Raw genomic sequence first — 16830 nt, forward strand, 5'->3', positions numbered from 1 at the left:
TTGGTTTTGACCTTCTGCCCAACTCTATCTGTAAATAGTGATCAGAAATATAAACTTTTGTGACCAATTTTCTGCAGCTTAAGTTCTTGATATCCAGTAAGTAATTTCTGAAGCAAACTTACTTTTATATTCTCTGTACGTTCTGAGCTTATTATTCCCTTCCCATGAGTCTTATTATCATTGTGTAAATCACTGTACCTTAAGAAACTTGATATTGCTTGCATACGTTATTCTGGACAGTTTTAACAGTGACATTAATGTTCCAAATAGCTGACCAAATATTTCTCTCGCTATAAGTATCTAGTATGTATTGAATGAACTCAAACTACTAGGAATGACATCTTGCAGAAAGATATGCTGAACGTAACAAAATATCATCATAATAACTAGACTATGCCAATATTTTAACATGCATTTGACCATGACAATTTTCATAGGATATCTACCAAGTTCACCTACAATACCTGCCCGAGGACCATGTTTCGAAACTCCCAGTAAATATCTATAAAAAGAAAAGCTAACATCATTTGAGAAATTACTCATCATTAATTTCTTCCCCCTGAATTTCACATTCATTGGTCAGAATGTGAAAAACCAATCAAATAATCAAATAGATCTAAAGCAACTTTCACAGAAAAATTCCCATTTACTGGTAATATAGGAAATGCCTTTACAAAGACTAACATGAGCCTTTGTAGCTTTCATCTTAAGGTTTTATAAAGTTGCTGTAAATTTTCCATTAGGAGTTATAACAAAACCAAGATAACAATACTCTGTCACAATATTAGTCCATTATAGGTAAGTAAAGTATACTTCAGTAAGTGGTTACTTTTGTTAAAAACCATGACTTTTGACTTCTTTGTACAAATAGAAAGCTTCCACTTCAAACAATAACAGTGCAATTTATTCAGTCAACTTTGCAATGTAGTGTCTGGTGATTGTATGCACGGCAAATTAATATCTGTATCAAACTCGGAAGACTTTTCAAAGCCGCAGTAAAATTTAAGATAGGGGAAGGGTCATATTCAACAAGTTTGGTAAGGGGAGGGTAACATTTCAGAAAAAAAGAATTAGGGAAGGACAACATTTAAAATCATGGACATGCTCCAATTTCCTCTGGCCCATCCCAATTAATAAGTGAAAGCTCCCAAGAACAAAAAATATGCATACAGTCTTTGAAAAAACAGACTGAGCTTGAATTATAGTATAAATACGGAAAATACTTTACGTGAAATACTTTATTTTCACTTGGAATTTATAGACTTTTTTCCACAAAAATAAAATCCAAGTGAAAATTTTAATTTCTATACGTTGCATGTAGTCAAACTAGACGAAGTGAAGATCACAGTGAAACATTAAAATATGTTTTCAGCTAACACTGAAAATATTAAAAATAGTCCACATATTTCAGAATTGACTTTCGTCTTCAATTGCTGATTATTTTCACTTCCGTTCGCATTCACGTTGTCTTTTACTGAGTTGCATGTTTACGCAACCATAGCCATTACCACACAACAGTCTAATGTCTATGGCAAAACGTATACCTCCCATCACAGTACAGTTGGAAGTCGGTGGCTCCCCTCCTCGCTGACCTAATTTCGCAGCACGGAAGTGCCCTCTGGTCACGTGTTTAAATAGAGTGATTTCATTGGTCTGTTGTACATAACCGCGCAGGTCGTAGCCATCTTTGTTTTGTACTGGAAATAGCCGTACGCTTCTCTTCGAATCTGCCCCATTAACACCAAAAGCAAGGGCTCATGTACCATTTGAAGTCATCATAGAGGTAGCCTAGTTGTCCGTCGACCTCTAGTTGTCGTTAAAATGAGTTCACTGACCGGAAAAGTGGTGAAAAAATCTCACATCACAAAAAATCACCATGGACGGATTGGACGTTCAACATCGCTCAAGACGAACGTTGTCAAGCGATTCTTCGAAACCCAAACTTCTGGCCGCGGATTTACGTCTGCAAGAAAGGTGAGGACAATTTTTAGCCCATAGTAATTTTCTTTTGCAATAATTCCCGAAAAATGCAACCTAACAGCTTGCCTTCTATCTCTATACCTTTTTGCAGCTGCCGGAAGAGTTGATAGAAAGCGCCGAAATTCGAATGGGTTTTGATAATCAATTTCGTATTCCTCAAATTATCCAAGCAATTGCCAACAGTTCGGGAGAAGACACAGGAGTCATTCACTACTCGAAAACAATTTCATCATTAAAGGCAAGTACTCATTAAGATTATTATATCTTTGGTGTGTCAATGTATTGAAAATGATCGTATTTATTATGATGTACGAGAGATTTAACTACCCTGGCTAATAGTAGCAAGCCTTTTCATTTGGCCTTGCATGTCTTGAGTTGTGTATTTATTTACAGACAAGACTGAACAATGTATTCGTTTTTAAACCAACATATATGCAGCACTCTTTGTCTAAATCCTATCAGATTTGACCACAGACCACAGAGGTATTTTGGTTAAAGTACATGAAAATGTTGGAGAATACTGTTATTGTACACTTACACGTGCATTGTATGTCTATGAGTGTATCTTTTATGTTCTCCTGTAGTGTTGACGTAGGATGTTTGGACAACATCTGATAACAATCTGTACCAACATTAGATGTGCATAATTACAGCTTGAAACCCTACTGTATGTTCATTTTTTGAAGAAAAGAAAGACAAAAGAAAGTTTCCCAGTTCACACCATTGTTTTGAACTTATTTGTTGACAGGATGTTGCACAGCTGCTAAACCATGAAGGTTCCACCGAATATCCACCTGGGAGCGGTGTAAGGAGAGAGACCAGGATAGTCAATTCAGAGATATTTTACTTGTTTGGGGGAGTTGAAGTAAGTTATACCTCATAAGTTTAGGAACAACATGTATGTATTTTAAAAGAAAACAATTTACAAATCCATTTCTTCAAGTGTCATCTTATTTTGAGTGTGACTCAGGTGTCCCTACTTCTAGTCGAAACTTTTTAAGGTTCAAATGTTTTGTGCAGTGACCATCCTATCAACTTTAGTATTTTGAAAATGATAGCAGTGATCCCCAATATCTGATACCAGCCTACATCATTATCATCACATCACAAGATGATTGTTTTAGTTGCCATTTAGAGATGTCTTGCATTAAGTGTGTTCTTGCATTTGCAATCCAATAGATGGGTATCAAAAGTTTTTATATCCCTGTCATCTTCAGGCTTTAAATACTTAAATCAGGAATTGTGCTAGTAATCACCACAGATGAATTCATGTAAAGAGGAATATAAAAAAATATTCCATGATTTATCTTTTTACAGTTATCTCTTCAAATTCTTTTGAGACCAACACTGTATCCAGTAGAAACCAAAAAAGGAACAAAAGGTAAGATGAATTTTCTGAACTACAAAAAAGTGGTATGTCATAATGTCAGCTTTCCGACCCAAAAATATGAACCATAATTTATTAATTATTCAGTGAACACAGATTACATGGTTATGATCATAATATTATTGTGACAAATATATTCACAAACATGTTCCTTTATTTGTAAATAAAAAAAATTATTTTCAGGAAAATACCACCATACCTGTTTTACAGAATCTACATTGGAGCCAAAGTTATAATCTTGCCATATCATCAATTCCTTGTTGCAAGCCAATGTAAATTCACTCTTATTTTCTTACATTATTTTCAGAGTATGAGCAATCACAGATGGTAGCATGTGCCTGTCTTGATGTGTTACACCAAATATGCTTAAACGTAAGTAAAATGATTTGTGACCTGAAGAGTAGGGTTTTCATTTGCATTGACCTAGCTCAAAGTATCTTGCTTTGCCAACTGATGTATGTTATACTCTCCTTCATGTGTATATATTTTTATTCATCAATATTTCATGTTGGTCATGGGATGGGTGAAACATGGCAAATTCCTATGACGTGTAGTGTATTCTGTGTTGATGTTACTGAAATGTTTTGCGAATTTGCATTAACATCTTCAGATTGTCAAAAGCATAAATGTCTTGTAATTTATTGTACAATTCCCAAATGTACTGAGAGAAGAGCAGTAGTTTTCAGAATGTTGTAATTACCCAGATATGAAATGAGTGCTTATGTGGACACTTTTACAACACAGAATAAAATAGTTTTACTGTTTAATGTGTTTCTAAGATCAAAGAATTTACCAACACAGCAGCTGTAAATCATCTTTACATTGTCTCTCCCTAGACTAGCTGGCTAAGTTGTAGGGTAGATGATCTTATCAGTTAAGGCACCTTTACCTCGTCTCCCTCTCTCTACCCTCAATTACCAGCCCCACTGACTAAAACCGTCTCTCTACCCTCAACCACCAGCCCCAATTGACTAAAGTAGCTTTACTAGATCACTGTTAATGTTTTTACTTCTAGCTGGCCAAAGTAGCAGTACAGCTGTCTGAGAGAGATGATCTCATGCCTTACTTATTTACATTGATGGGTGAGAAGAGGTGCTTTCTGAATGCAGCCACCTTGATGGAGGATCTTCTCACATCAAGACAGCAAATGTTCAGATTAGATGAAATCAGTAAGTACATACCTCTGGTCTATACATGATGCTGTCAATACTACAAAAATGTCTGTTTCAGTAATTATCAATTTCTATACTGACAGAAGACACTGAATTGCCAACTCTGTCTTGGAGGATTGGTTATTTGACATGTGTTCAGTTGCATTTTCTATCCAAAAAACTCATCCAATGTTGCTGATATTTGATTCAACATGCCCATCATGATACCTCACACTTATCAGTGGTAGGTAATCTTTGGCTAAAAGAAGTATTGTTGATACACATTATCTGTAAAAGAAAAACATGGCCTTCATTGGGCCCAGCTTATTCACCGCAAGGCTCCTCACAGTTTGAACAAACATGTGTTGGCTATTTACATAAGAAAGCCTTGTTTGCAAAAGTCTTTTGTCTTGGAAACATGTTCTTTTGTATGATTATTGTCTTGTCAATAGATTGCTTGAAGAACAGAGGAGTTACCCAGCCCTCAAAATCTCCTTTTTGAGAACTCTGTATGTCAGGTGAATTTAGGTTAATAAGAATGTACTGAATTTGGCTGACAGTCATCAACATACATGTAATTAGAATGTAAGTAGCCATATGTAGACAACTTTCAAAAATTCCTCTCGGTAATTTAATACTCAAGTCAAAGGTGTACATTCACCCGATATTTTCCTCATTTCAGCCAATCTACAAACTCTGATTGACAGTTTTGACCAGCAGCAATTAGCCAATTTCTGTAGAGTACTATCCATAGCTGTGAGTGACTTGGACTCATCTGAGGACAGGTTGACTCTGGTTGCCCAGGATGAAGCATCAAAGAAACAAAGTGCAGTTCCTGTGTCAGAAATCAACCAGGGTGAGTTTTTTGAAGCATTTGTTTGTAGCAAGTAATACCTACCATCACATGCTGTGCATAAGGTGGGTATGATATATCACATTAATTCATAAGTGTTGGAAGCCAGCGTCATAATAATATCAAAAACAAGATCAGACTGGCCATTGCTTGTAGTGACAATGCTGTGCCATTACACTATACAGTTTTGCAGGAGAATATATGGCAACATGTGTGTATGTTTCCTTTACATAGTATGTTTTGTTTACTTCAGAAGATAAGATGACTCACAGCTTTGCGTTCCATAAGTGAAGGAAGTACTCTTGCATCTATATTTTCCTGAACTCCGTATATCATACCTTGTTTTACAGTCCTCAAGCCAAGATTTCTGAGTTAACTAATCCCACATTCTGATTTTTCATCTCAGGGATCTTAGTTGATTTACCTGACTTCATCAAAAGATTAGTGGAGGTTGCTGGTCGGACACTGCCCCACGCAGAACCTTCAATACCATCTCTGTTCAGTGAGATAGATAGCTGGGTGAACTGGTTGGACAGCTCCTTGGCCTTTGATGCACTGATGGAAGTAGCACAGGATGATGAAGTGTTCCTCACCATTCCGTTAGATCCGTTGGATTTAACCTCTGGAGATACACCACCAATTGTGCCTCATTCCATGAGAGTTATGCATGAAGTCATGTACAAAGTTGAAGTTCTCTACGTATTGTGCTTACTGTTAACTGGAAAACAGAGAAACAAGGTAGGTTCTCTGTATCCATACTAGTACTAGCTGTCATCTGTTTTTGAATTCCTATTGGGATCATTTTGGTAGGATGTGAGGTCTAGATGCGACGTCTACAAAGGTTGTAACTTATTGCTTGATATGAATCATATTAATCCTCTTTCCCCCAATGACAGTCTGCCATCAGTTACCAAGTCTGACTTGGTTGCAACATGTCATGGGTTGCCAAGTTGGTAGGCTTGACGTAGTAAAGCAAAGTAGTTGCCTCGTGCATTGTTTACTGTGTTTGATAGCATTTTATAGTATTAGGTTACTACTAAAAAGGACTTGCGATATAAGAGTAACTGGTGCCTGAGCAATTAATATTCAGTTTTTAGATCTGTTTGGTAAGTTCATGGTAGCTTACAACTAATTCCCACCTGGGAGAAAGAGGGTTTAATAGCCAATCAGCTACAGCTTTCCAGCCACTGTACATCAGCCGAGATTTTATTCAAATAACATTTGACAAATGAAAGCTTGATCTCCAGCCCAAAGTATGTTACTGGTACACAAGAAAAATATGAACGAGAGAAAAAAGTGAATCTTACCAAGTCTACTTTTTATTCAATTTTTCATTTCATTGAAGATACAGATCTATGAGACATGCAATGACAGATCTTGTCCAGTAAATCTGACACTTTCTTTATTGTCTTTGAACAGGTACAGGAAATGTTGGCCGAGACAAAGTTGATACCGTCACTGAATGAAATATTTGAAAAGATAATCTGGAAGTGTAATTTGAGAAGTCGTCCAATTCCTGGCCACGGTGAAAATTGTGAATGTAGTCCAGAGATTGCTCTCAAGATACAGTTTCTTCGTCTTCTTCATAGTTTTTGTGATCATCATCCGTAAGTCAAAGAACAATTTCTTTCAATTTTTTAGTGGCCAGGTTCCCATAATAACCCTTTCATTGTTAATAGATTTGTAAAGTCAAGATGTTTACAATATCATACGACAAGATAGCCTCTATTGTGCTTGATAGTTCACACTATAAAGAAGATGTTTCTAGAGCAAGTGAACTGAAAGATATCAGTCCACACTCTTACTTTCTTTATCTCATGAGATGCTTCACAGTATGCCTTGCTTTCACAGTAGTTATCATCAAAAAGGTAAATACTGCAAGAAACTACTTCATGTTTTTGACATTTGTTTCATTCTCTGTGTTGACAGAAATAAAGTGTTACTTCTAACTCGCAGTGAGGTCAACGAACTCAACAGAATATCATCAAACGCCAGGATACAAGTACTTGATCCTGTGAAAAATGTCAACCGGTGAGTGAATCACTGAAACCAGCTCTTGTTTCCAAATAATTCACCAGTATTACGACAAATTATTGTGATTTTTGAATTCCTGCCATGAAATCCCTTACATACGGATGGTATACATCTTGTGAATGCATAGAAGACAGACCTGTAACAGTCAGTCCTTGCACATTTATGATTTCTGAAGTCGTTAAATCTGCCTGGAAATTCCTATATTTTCCTTCAGGTCAATGAAATATCAGTACATGCCATATTTGAAATGTTACGCTCTCAAGATAATTCTCTAGCATTAATCAGATGTCATGATTGCTAACCAAAATGTAATGGTTTATCAATCAAGCATACAACATGGGATTTAACCTCTCAACAACAGTCAATAACTCTATCTAAACACAAAAATGATAAAGTTTCTTTCTGTTGAAAAGCTCACTGATTCAATATACTTTTCATCCACAGACAACTATTGTGCAATGGACAAAAAGGTCTACTCTCTAAAATAGTTGAAGCCACCAAACGAGAGCCTGTGGAGTCGCCTTTCAGGTAATCATAGTTTGTTACTTTAGTACATCATGCCAATGCAAAGGCAATGCTCTGATTGATTCAAGTGATACAAAAATTTGTAAAGATGCCATACAAAGTGATCACGTTGTTTTGTAAATGAAGGCCGTAATTTCGTGCTAAGCCCAGTTGTCACAGGCATGATATTACTCATTCCTTTGCTTGGCCAAGTAGATTTCTGATGTCACTGGTCTGACAGACAAGTGAATGTGAATACAACTTCAATATGAAAAATAAATGCCTAACCAGCAGATTATGGTGTAGCATCACTTGATTTATGTTATCACTGAGGCCAAGTAGGAAGTAGTCATCAAATGTCACCAACTTAAACAGGAACTTCCCCTATAAAAGGCGGATCTTAAATCTATGCAAATGTAAAAAAGCCACGCTACTGAACAGGCGTGCCGTGTTTGGTCTAAGAATCCCATGATTTTGCCATGCTTCAGGTGTTCATTGTCATTGAATCCTACATGTCTATGAATATATAGTCGGAGGGTGCATATGTTTCAAAATTTGTTCCGTGTACGACCATTTGACCCCTGTATGCATATGTCACGAAAGTGCCCATCATGATTATTGAAATTTATCATACAGTCAAAGCGATGATACAACAATTCAAAAACATTAATTTGCCCGGTGTATGCAAATGACTGTCATCATTAATCTCCCTATTGTGCGCCCATGGTCCTGTAACTTCCTGTTTAAGGGATTATGACAGAGTATACAGCCAGAGTTAGGAACTACTTCAAAAAATGAATTTTAACTAGCTTATTGATCAACAGTTCATAATATGCACCCATTCCCATCAGTGGGATTGCTTGAACAGAATGGGTTCTGTGATCTCTGTGTCGTGTTCTGTTCCTTACTCTGTTTCCTGTCAACTGTACTTCCGTTCTCGTTTAGCCTCAGATCACTTCACACATACTGTGTTATCTCTCCCTGTCACACAGGTTTTGGTTGGGTCGTGCTATTGAGAGTTTTCTTAGGGGAGCAACATCATATGCAGATCAGACGTTCCTACTCAAAAGAGGGCTTCTAGAGGTATGTCCCATATTTTGAAAACTTTTAACGAAAATGAAAGTCTTCTTGCTTGAAAGAGCTTTGCTGTTCATAAGTTTGATTGTACATTACATCCAGAGTGCTTGAACCATGGAAGGTTTGTATTTAGACGTCAAATGTGTATTCCACCAGGGTTAGATACCCAGTGAATATGTGAAGGATTTGTGTGAATACAAGTGAAGTACTATCTGTTCACTGATGGGTTACAATTACCAATACAGAAGTTGTGTGTCAGTTTATGACAGTGATGTTTTAATGTCAAACTGTAATCTGAGTAGCCTTGTTGTTTGTCCTGTCATTTGTAGCTTGACCAGCTGCATTCCACAAAAATGAACAGATCTGCATGATGTGACAGATTTGCAGGAGGTCAGAGTTCAAAGGGTTAGCCCCATATCCCCTCAGATTCTTATGGCACTGTCAGGTTGGATAAAAATCAGTAATGGGAAAGTGACAGGCTTGACAGGAAAGGGTTAAATCAAGCGTGCACTTTGACCTGTTTACTGTTGGAATGTCTCCCTGTCCTTTATTAGATTGGACTATTCCAACTCAGGGAAGATAGGGGTGGAAGGTTGAATTGTTTCTATTTATTCATCAACAATATCTAGGAATTAGAGTGTTGTTCAGCATACAGTTTGATGTCAATGCGTGCATCCACAGTTTACCATACATCTTCTCACAACTTAATTTTTCTGTGTTTTCCATATTACAGCACATAGTTAGACACATGGTAGACAATGTCATCAAGTCCAAAGAAATCCTGCAGAGTAGCTTTGATCTGCTTGGAGAACTCATGAAATTCAACATTAATGCATTCAAGAGGTTTAACAAGACCATCACCACTGATGTTGATGTAAGTTTTTATGAAATCATAGCAACTCATAGCATGTGAGAATAGTGACAGATGCCTCCTTTGAGTGAAAACACCTCCTGAGAGGAGATGTTTTCATTGTACAGAGTAAACAAACCAGGTACATCAGCAGCAAGTACTACTTTATATGATTTCTCTCAATGCTGTTGCTAGGCGTGACATTGTTCAATCCCTTGGCAATCAGATGGATGCATTGTGATACCTGACCTTTTATGTCATTTGTTGCCAGGCAGCGAAATGATGTCAATGATGCTTTGGTTTCATGTGTCACATATCACTAGGCAACTAAACATGATGCATAGTGACACAAATAGTGTACTCAGTAATAACATTTCACATCAATGTATGGATTGGCATGGTGAAAGAATAGGTTTAACCCAGAGTTCAAGTAGACCACAGTACAAACAAAATCATGTGCACAAACGCACATAGCGATACTTATATTTCCATATCTTTGTACCGCCATCACCTGAGCTTTTGGATGTAGTGATCTGTACAGAGCTCGAAATACTTTTTTTCAACCACCTGTCCACTGTACCTGTTCCAGTGAGAAAAGTACCTGTCCAAAATGGCATAATTTATTCTAAGAAACTATCAATTCAACAAACTCATGCCTGTATCGTATGCAAACTGGCGTAACAGCGCCCTCGGTGTCGAGATAGCTCTGAGAATCTCCCAATCTAAGAGATTTGAGACGTGACCTTCGATAAATCAATATGGCTGCCTCCTGTAAACAGTGATTAGATAATATCGAACTTTCTTTTACTTTTTTCTGACAAGTAAATATCCTAATAATGATTTTCAAAATTGTAAAAGGTATATAAATTTAAACTTGATGAATATGAATGAATATTTGCTGTAGTCAATGGGTTGAAATACTGGTTGCAGGCTGAAAAAACCTACCTGTCCACTTGGACAAGTACTTTTCAACACTACTTGTCCCAGGCCACATTTCACTTGTCCGGGACAGGCAGACAGGTATTATTTCGAGCCCTGCTGTAGAACACTGCGCGTCCTTTTTATTCCTAAGTAGAACCACTGAATAGGAGTAATGACATCTCTTTCATAATCATGTGTACGGCTTTGTTGGTCTCATGTACTTTAGTTTGTCAACTCTTTTGTCATAAAACTCATCTAAGAAAGGCAAGCTTTGTTGAAAGATGCACTTTATTGATACAAATGATCAATTCCTCTTCTCATTCTTTTCTTTCAGTTTCATGACTTCATTAGGCTAATCAAGGAGAACATTGTAGACTCCAACATGTTTGTACGATGTCTTATACTCTCACTTGAACATTTTGAAACAGAGCAGACAGAACACAAAGGTGAGTGATCTAATCACTTGCACAATCTTAAAGATATGTGCAATATTGTCACTGCATTAGCTGAGTTCATGATAAAAGGCAATCATGCAGAGAGAGAGAGAGTGCTGTCAGTTCACTGTTTGCCAGATGAATGTGTGTGTGCTTACTTCGTTCAGTCAGTAATATTTCAGTGTGTATTGTTGAAGCACATTTTTTCATCAGGGATCTTTTATTTGCAAAAATTACTCTGTGTTGATGTTTTTGTATTATTTCAGAACATTCACATCAATTGTACGATGTACATTTCCACTAAATGTGAAATACCATGTCATTCATTGGTAACAATGGACTTGATCACAGAATACACTCTATTGTTTATACTCTTATACAGAAAGTGAAGAGTAGCAAACTGGTCATGTTCAGTACTACTAAAAGAATATTCAGAGAGAAAGGTAGATCAATGAAAAACAAGAAAGAATATGTGTAACCTGATTAGCCAACATCATTCGCAATGTTTCACTCAAAGCAGTTGATCAAAGTAGATGGTGTATCATATAAAATAGCAATAATTGTTGTTTTTTTCCTTGTTCAACAGAATATGCGAGGACCAAGTGTCGTCTTCTTCAGTTCATCCATAACAAGAAGACTCGATTTGAGTTCTTGTTCAAACTCATCAATGTCATTGAGGTATCCAGTCTTACACAGGTATGTAATATGTTTCTCCTTGCTGACCAGTGCCTTCATGAGATCCCACCAGTATTGATGCCATATGCCTTCATCAAAGCTACCAGTAGCAATATTGTGCCTAATGGCTTCATTGGCCCCTACCAGTAGCAATATTGGTTCCTAATGCCTTCATCGAAACCTACCTGTACCTTTATTACATGCGTCGTATATCAAACATCACATGCTCCATAGGATTCAATAGTAACTCGTCGATGACGTCGCGGGCCGCATAGTTATTGCTTGACTGAAAGTGAACCGGAACTATTTTCAACTTAACAACTTTTGGATGTACAAATGTTGAAATTTCATGTTTTACATAGGAAATCAGGTTTTTGGAAAATTTTGCATTAAAAAAATTGACAAACCACATAACAGTAGTTTAAATATATCAATGTACCATTTGATGATGAAAATCTTTCCACTATTAACAGATTTTTGTCTAAGATGGAAAATAAAGCATTGGATTATCATTTGCCAAGAAATTTTAATATTTGAGTGAAAACTATGTAAGAGAGGCATGTGATAAAAACATAGCCCAAACATGGGACTATGTACCCTCAGGGCAGGAGACCATTTGCCCTCCTTACGCCAGGCAAATGTTCACCTACCCCTCAGGCAAATAGTCCCATGTTTGGGCTATAATATATAATATTGATGCACAATGCTGTTTATTTGGTAACAATTGCCTTTCAAGGAATCATGATATCTGTGATGAAATAATTTGATTGATTGCAGTTTTTGGCCGATGGAAGACAATATGTATGGCAATCAGTCTGATGGCAATTGTATTCCATCTCCATTTGACTCTCACTTGTTGTAGGTAATCTGAAAGAGAGAAGGTTGTTTAATTTAATGCACGGTAGATTTTTTTGTCAAGGCTATATTGGAGAAGTCGAAGGATGCAATTTTGAGACGTATTTTCCTAAAACATAATAAAATATGTAAAAAGTGCAGTTTGGTAAAGTTCAAAGAAAGACTAAATGTTCAATTTTCTTATTTTTCTCTCTACAGGAAAATGTCAGTTGCCTGAACACAACTCTAGTATTGTTGATGTTTGCAAGACAGAAAGGAGAATTAGCAGAGTATTTACAAGCATTGCGTGATGAAGAACAGAGAGAATGCCATCCAGGACTTCTTGTGGGTAATTTCAGGTCAGTACTCTAGTCCTTCACCGAAATCTAGGCAGAGAAATTTTTTCAAGAAAATGATAAACGAATGTGCTGAGCAAGTAAAGTTATTGAGTAGACAAGCCAATTTCAATGCAAGTTATGTCAAAGATAAGCTAAATGCAGCATGGTGTTTGTCAGTTGCATTTTTCTAGCCAGGGAGTTCTGATAAATGTGCTGTGATGACTGTAATGTTTTTATGCGATAATCTGTTTTAGGCAACTGTTGATTTTCTGGCAAGATCACTACCTTCACAAGGACAAAGACTGTACAGCATTGGAAAAGGTAAGGTTCAAGCACAAAGTCAGATATTGTATAAGCTGTGAGGTACACACTGTGTGACTTACTGTGACTGTGTCTCCTTGGTGTAGTAGAGTGCATTCAGAAAGTTAGGAAATTTACATCAATAAGACAGCTTTTGACCCTTTAAGTTTAAGTTTCACTGTTTCCTCTGATCACAATGGACCTCTACACTTGCCAATAAGTACAATGAACAGATCTCTGTGAGTTTGACCAATGGTAGAGTTTGCTACCAGGACTGTTTGCTTGACATTCAAATTTTTACAACTATTCTGATCCGCCAACGAGTGGATTCATTTGAAACTTACAGAGTAAATGAAGTGTTCACCTTCTAGTTTTTGTAAAAATTTATACATATAGTACAGCAGCCACCTTGAATTTCAAATTTCCATAAATTTTAGATTATTTGGTCCACATATCACAAACTTTGCATGATGACTCCTGATTCTATTCTGGACAATTGATAGAGAATGGTGGTAAAGGTTTCTTGAGGACAGTGTGAGCAAAAGTTGAAAACTTTCTGTTTTGATTTGTGTACTACCTGAACACAGTGTGAAGTTTTCCTTGGACATGCAAGAGAAAAAGCATTTTAAATTTGTAGTACCTCATCTAAAACTGCCAGGGTTTTTAAACCTACACTCTGAATCTGTCTACTAACAAAACAATTCTATAAGTATTTTACCTGTTTTCATTGCAGAGTTCATGCATCAGTTTTGACATCTGGAAGAAGACTGTGGCAGAACTCCTTGAAGATAATCCAAGCAATGAACTCACAGTGGCTCACTACCTGACATCCGCTGGTATAGCGTACAAATAAAATATGAAATAAGGGTGTGCTATGCTTCCTCATGTAGGACTTTGGAATCTAACATTCATTATCAACACAGTAATATCAAACCTTGGAAATGTCTCCCTGATATGCCAAAATGGGATGAAAGGCACCAGACTGTTGAGTTTGTGCTTTTGCAGAAAACAGGGCTGTTGTGTTACCTGTACAAGCTCACAGTGTTAATGGTTTTGTAGTTTCTTGACACCACTTTCTGGCCATTGCCAGATACTCGCACAATCTTGCCTGTTTCTTGTACAAATATTGAGCTACTCCTTTTTGAAACTTCAAAACTGGATTGAAGTGGAATTCCACAGGTACAAATTCTTTATTGACACTGTAATATAATTGATAGAAACAAGCTTGGTTTTAAGAAGCCCTGTGCTATTGCAGGTCATAGGTCAGACGCAAAATGGGGCAGATTGTGTAGAGATAGCCTTTAGTAAATTGCCATGAAATGTTTGAAAATCATGAATTATGACAAGAGATATGGGTTTCAATGTATTCCATGAACCTTATTTGTCTCTTCTGTATAGAATGTTGTCAATAGGCATGCAAAGAATCTGCAATGAGAAAATTAATGGAAATACAGACAGCTTTATCAGATTAAAGTGTGTCCAAACTTTGAATTCATTTATCCCAAAAGCAATCATGATACGACCAGCTCAGAAATGTTTATGTGAATTGTTGTTAAGATGAAATGACAGCAGTGAAAGCTAGCAAATATTTGATGCTGTGTACCTAGACTTTTTAAGTTCTGTATAAATTGGACCAATAGTTAAATTGGATGCAAGGTTATGCACCGTAACTCATCTTTTATTTATTTTTTAAATGACATTACCATTTTGTCACTCTTCACCTTTTTTTTAGGTTCACCTACCACGTAACCCGACATCTAAATAATATATAGATATAATTTCAAATGAAAATACTTGATCAGATGTGACATGTTGATATAGTTCAAATGAAAAGAAAGTAATCCTGGCAAATGCAGCTGTATGAAATGAAAAGCAGTTCAAGCAAACGTTAGGATAGCTTTTATTTTTGATTTGTCATTTATTTGTGTCCTCTATGAGTTACTCAAGGTGATCAATATATTTTACTTCAATCAGAATTATGTCAGAATAAGCTGTTAACAGTGTTTGCTCGTATTGGCATACTGCTTTTTGACTTCTTGTTAACCATCCCAGTTTTATCAGCAGAAATTTCTACAAACTCCCGGTTGATGAACAAATATTCTGTTTTTGCCCTGATCAGAAGTTTCATATGTAAATTGGTTAAGAGTGCTTTCACAAAGTTTATTCTGTTTGTTCTTTGAGCTGTGCTTCTGATGCCAGCCATTTGAATGCTGCCATGTTGTAAGCATTGTAATTCAGTGTAAAAATGCACAAACTATCGAACACAGTATATGTGTGAGTTTGACTTAAACACACAAGTTTTATCACACCCATGTCAATCTGATATTACTGATGCATTTCTCACTGAAGTTTCTTGAACCAACAACACTAATGGTACTATAGTTCATATGGGATTATTAGTTCTGCTCTCACTTTTTTCCTTTTTAATATTCATCAAAGTGTCTGCTCAAACACAGATACCGTTATATTGTACGACAGTCTAAGGTCTTGATAAGCATGGCAAATACCAAGTACTATGTTAGCTTGCGGTGAAAATTTCCAAGTACTGCATTGAGAAAGACATTCTTACTATTTGACCACTTGGTCCATTGTCAACAGTGCAGTGATACGAAATGATTTTAAGTATTTTGTATAGTGTAGGGGTCATATAAAAGAACCAAGTTGTGACATATCGCAGGAGTCATGGTCTTCTATAAAATTAACAGATTGTACAGGTTCTTTTAAAAGTTATGGTCGCTGTTAAAGTCCCGAAGTCAATATTTGAAGTCTCCTCAAGTCTGTAAGAAAGATAATTGCTGAAAGTCTGAACTTCCCCAAGGACAGAATTGTTGAGAAAGCCTGCTGAAAAGCATGTATATTTACACACACACACATGCACACATACTAATGCATGCATACACGTAGACAGTGATTCCCCCACAGAGATGTAGTTGATCTTCTTCTGATGTTTATAGCAGCATGCACAAACTGTTCAAAACATGCTTAGTGTTTTATTTTCCTGTGTGCCACTTTTATAACGATGTGGAAGAAGTGTTGCTCTTTTTCATCATTTTCTTTTTACAGTATTTTAAGTAAAATGTGCCATTCGAAATTATTGAGTAAGATCCTATATTTGTCTGTTACAGTGTAGTCAAGATGTCAGAGCTTTTTGGGTTTTTAAAAATACTCTAAGTGATCATAAAAATGGGTACTCATTGACATTTACCACATGCTCTGTATAAAAAAAAAGTCTTACAAGATACAAACAGCTCATCCAGTGTTAGGGAATTTTTTTAGCAGTTTGTCTAGTTAGTTACATTATGTGTGTGGGTGTGTGTGTGTAGATGTACATGTAGCTTATTGTTACGGTAATTGTCTTTCCTTGTACTGTAGTCAATCAGAAGGTGGCAATATTTGTTAGGTGATGGTGTGAAATAAATTAATTTTTTTACAAAGAACAGTCGGCTTGTGTAAACTGTAATACTTTTGCACTTAAAGCTTCTGATGGTGCTG

The 16830-nt window shown here is 36.5% G+C and overlaps 1 protein-coding gene across 1 annotated transcript; it reads left to right on the forward strand.

The window, feature by feature from the left end:
* Positions 1-1670: 1670 nt before the first annotated feature.
* On the forward strand, positions 1671-16775 carry LOC139148447 (short transient receptor potential channel 4-associated protein-like). The gene is made up of 18 exons (XM_070719906.1): positions 1671-1974; positions 2072-2218; positions 2729-2845; positions 3298-3361; positions 3675-3739; positions 4383-4536; positions 5201-5374; positions 5778-6109; positions 6791-6978; positions 7301-7402; positions 7850-7933; positions 8902-8992; positions 9720-9860; positions 11092-11203; positions 11778-11887; positions 12920-13059; positions 13293-13359; positions 14072-16775. The coding sequence occupies exons 1-18, from the start codon at positions 1822-1824 to the stop codon at positions 14189-14191; spliced, it is 2361 nt and encodes a 786-aa protein (XP_070576007.1). The 5' UTR covers positions 1671-1821; the 3' UTR covers positions 14192-16775.
* Positions 16776-16830: the final 55 nt, after the last annotated feature.

This window comes from Ptychodera flava, chromosome 13 (assembly GCF_041260155.1).
Source record: "Ptychodera flava strain L36383 chromosome 13, AS_Pfla_20210202, whole genome shotgun sequence".
In the NCBI taxonomy this organism is placed as follows: Eukaryota; Metazoa; Hemichordata; class Enteropneusta; family Ptychoderidae; genus Ptychodera; species Ptychodera flava.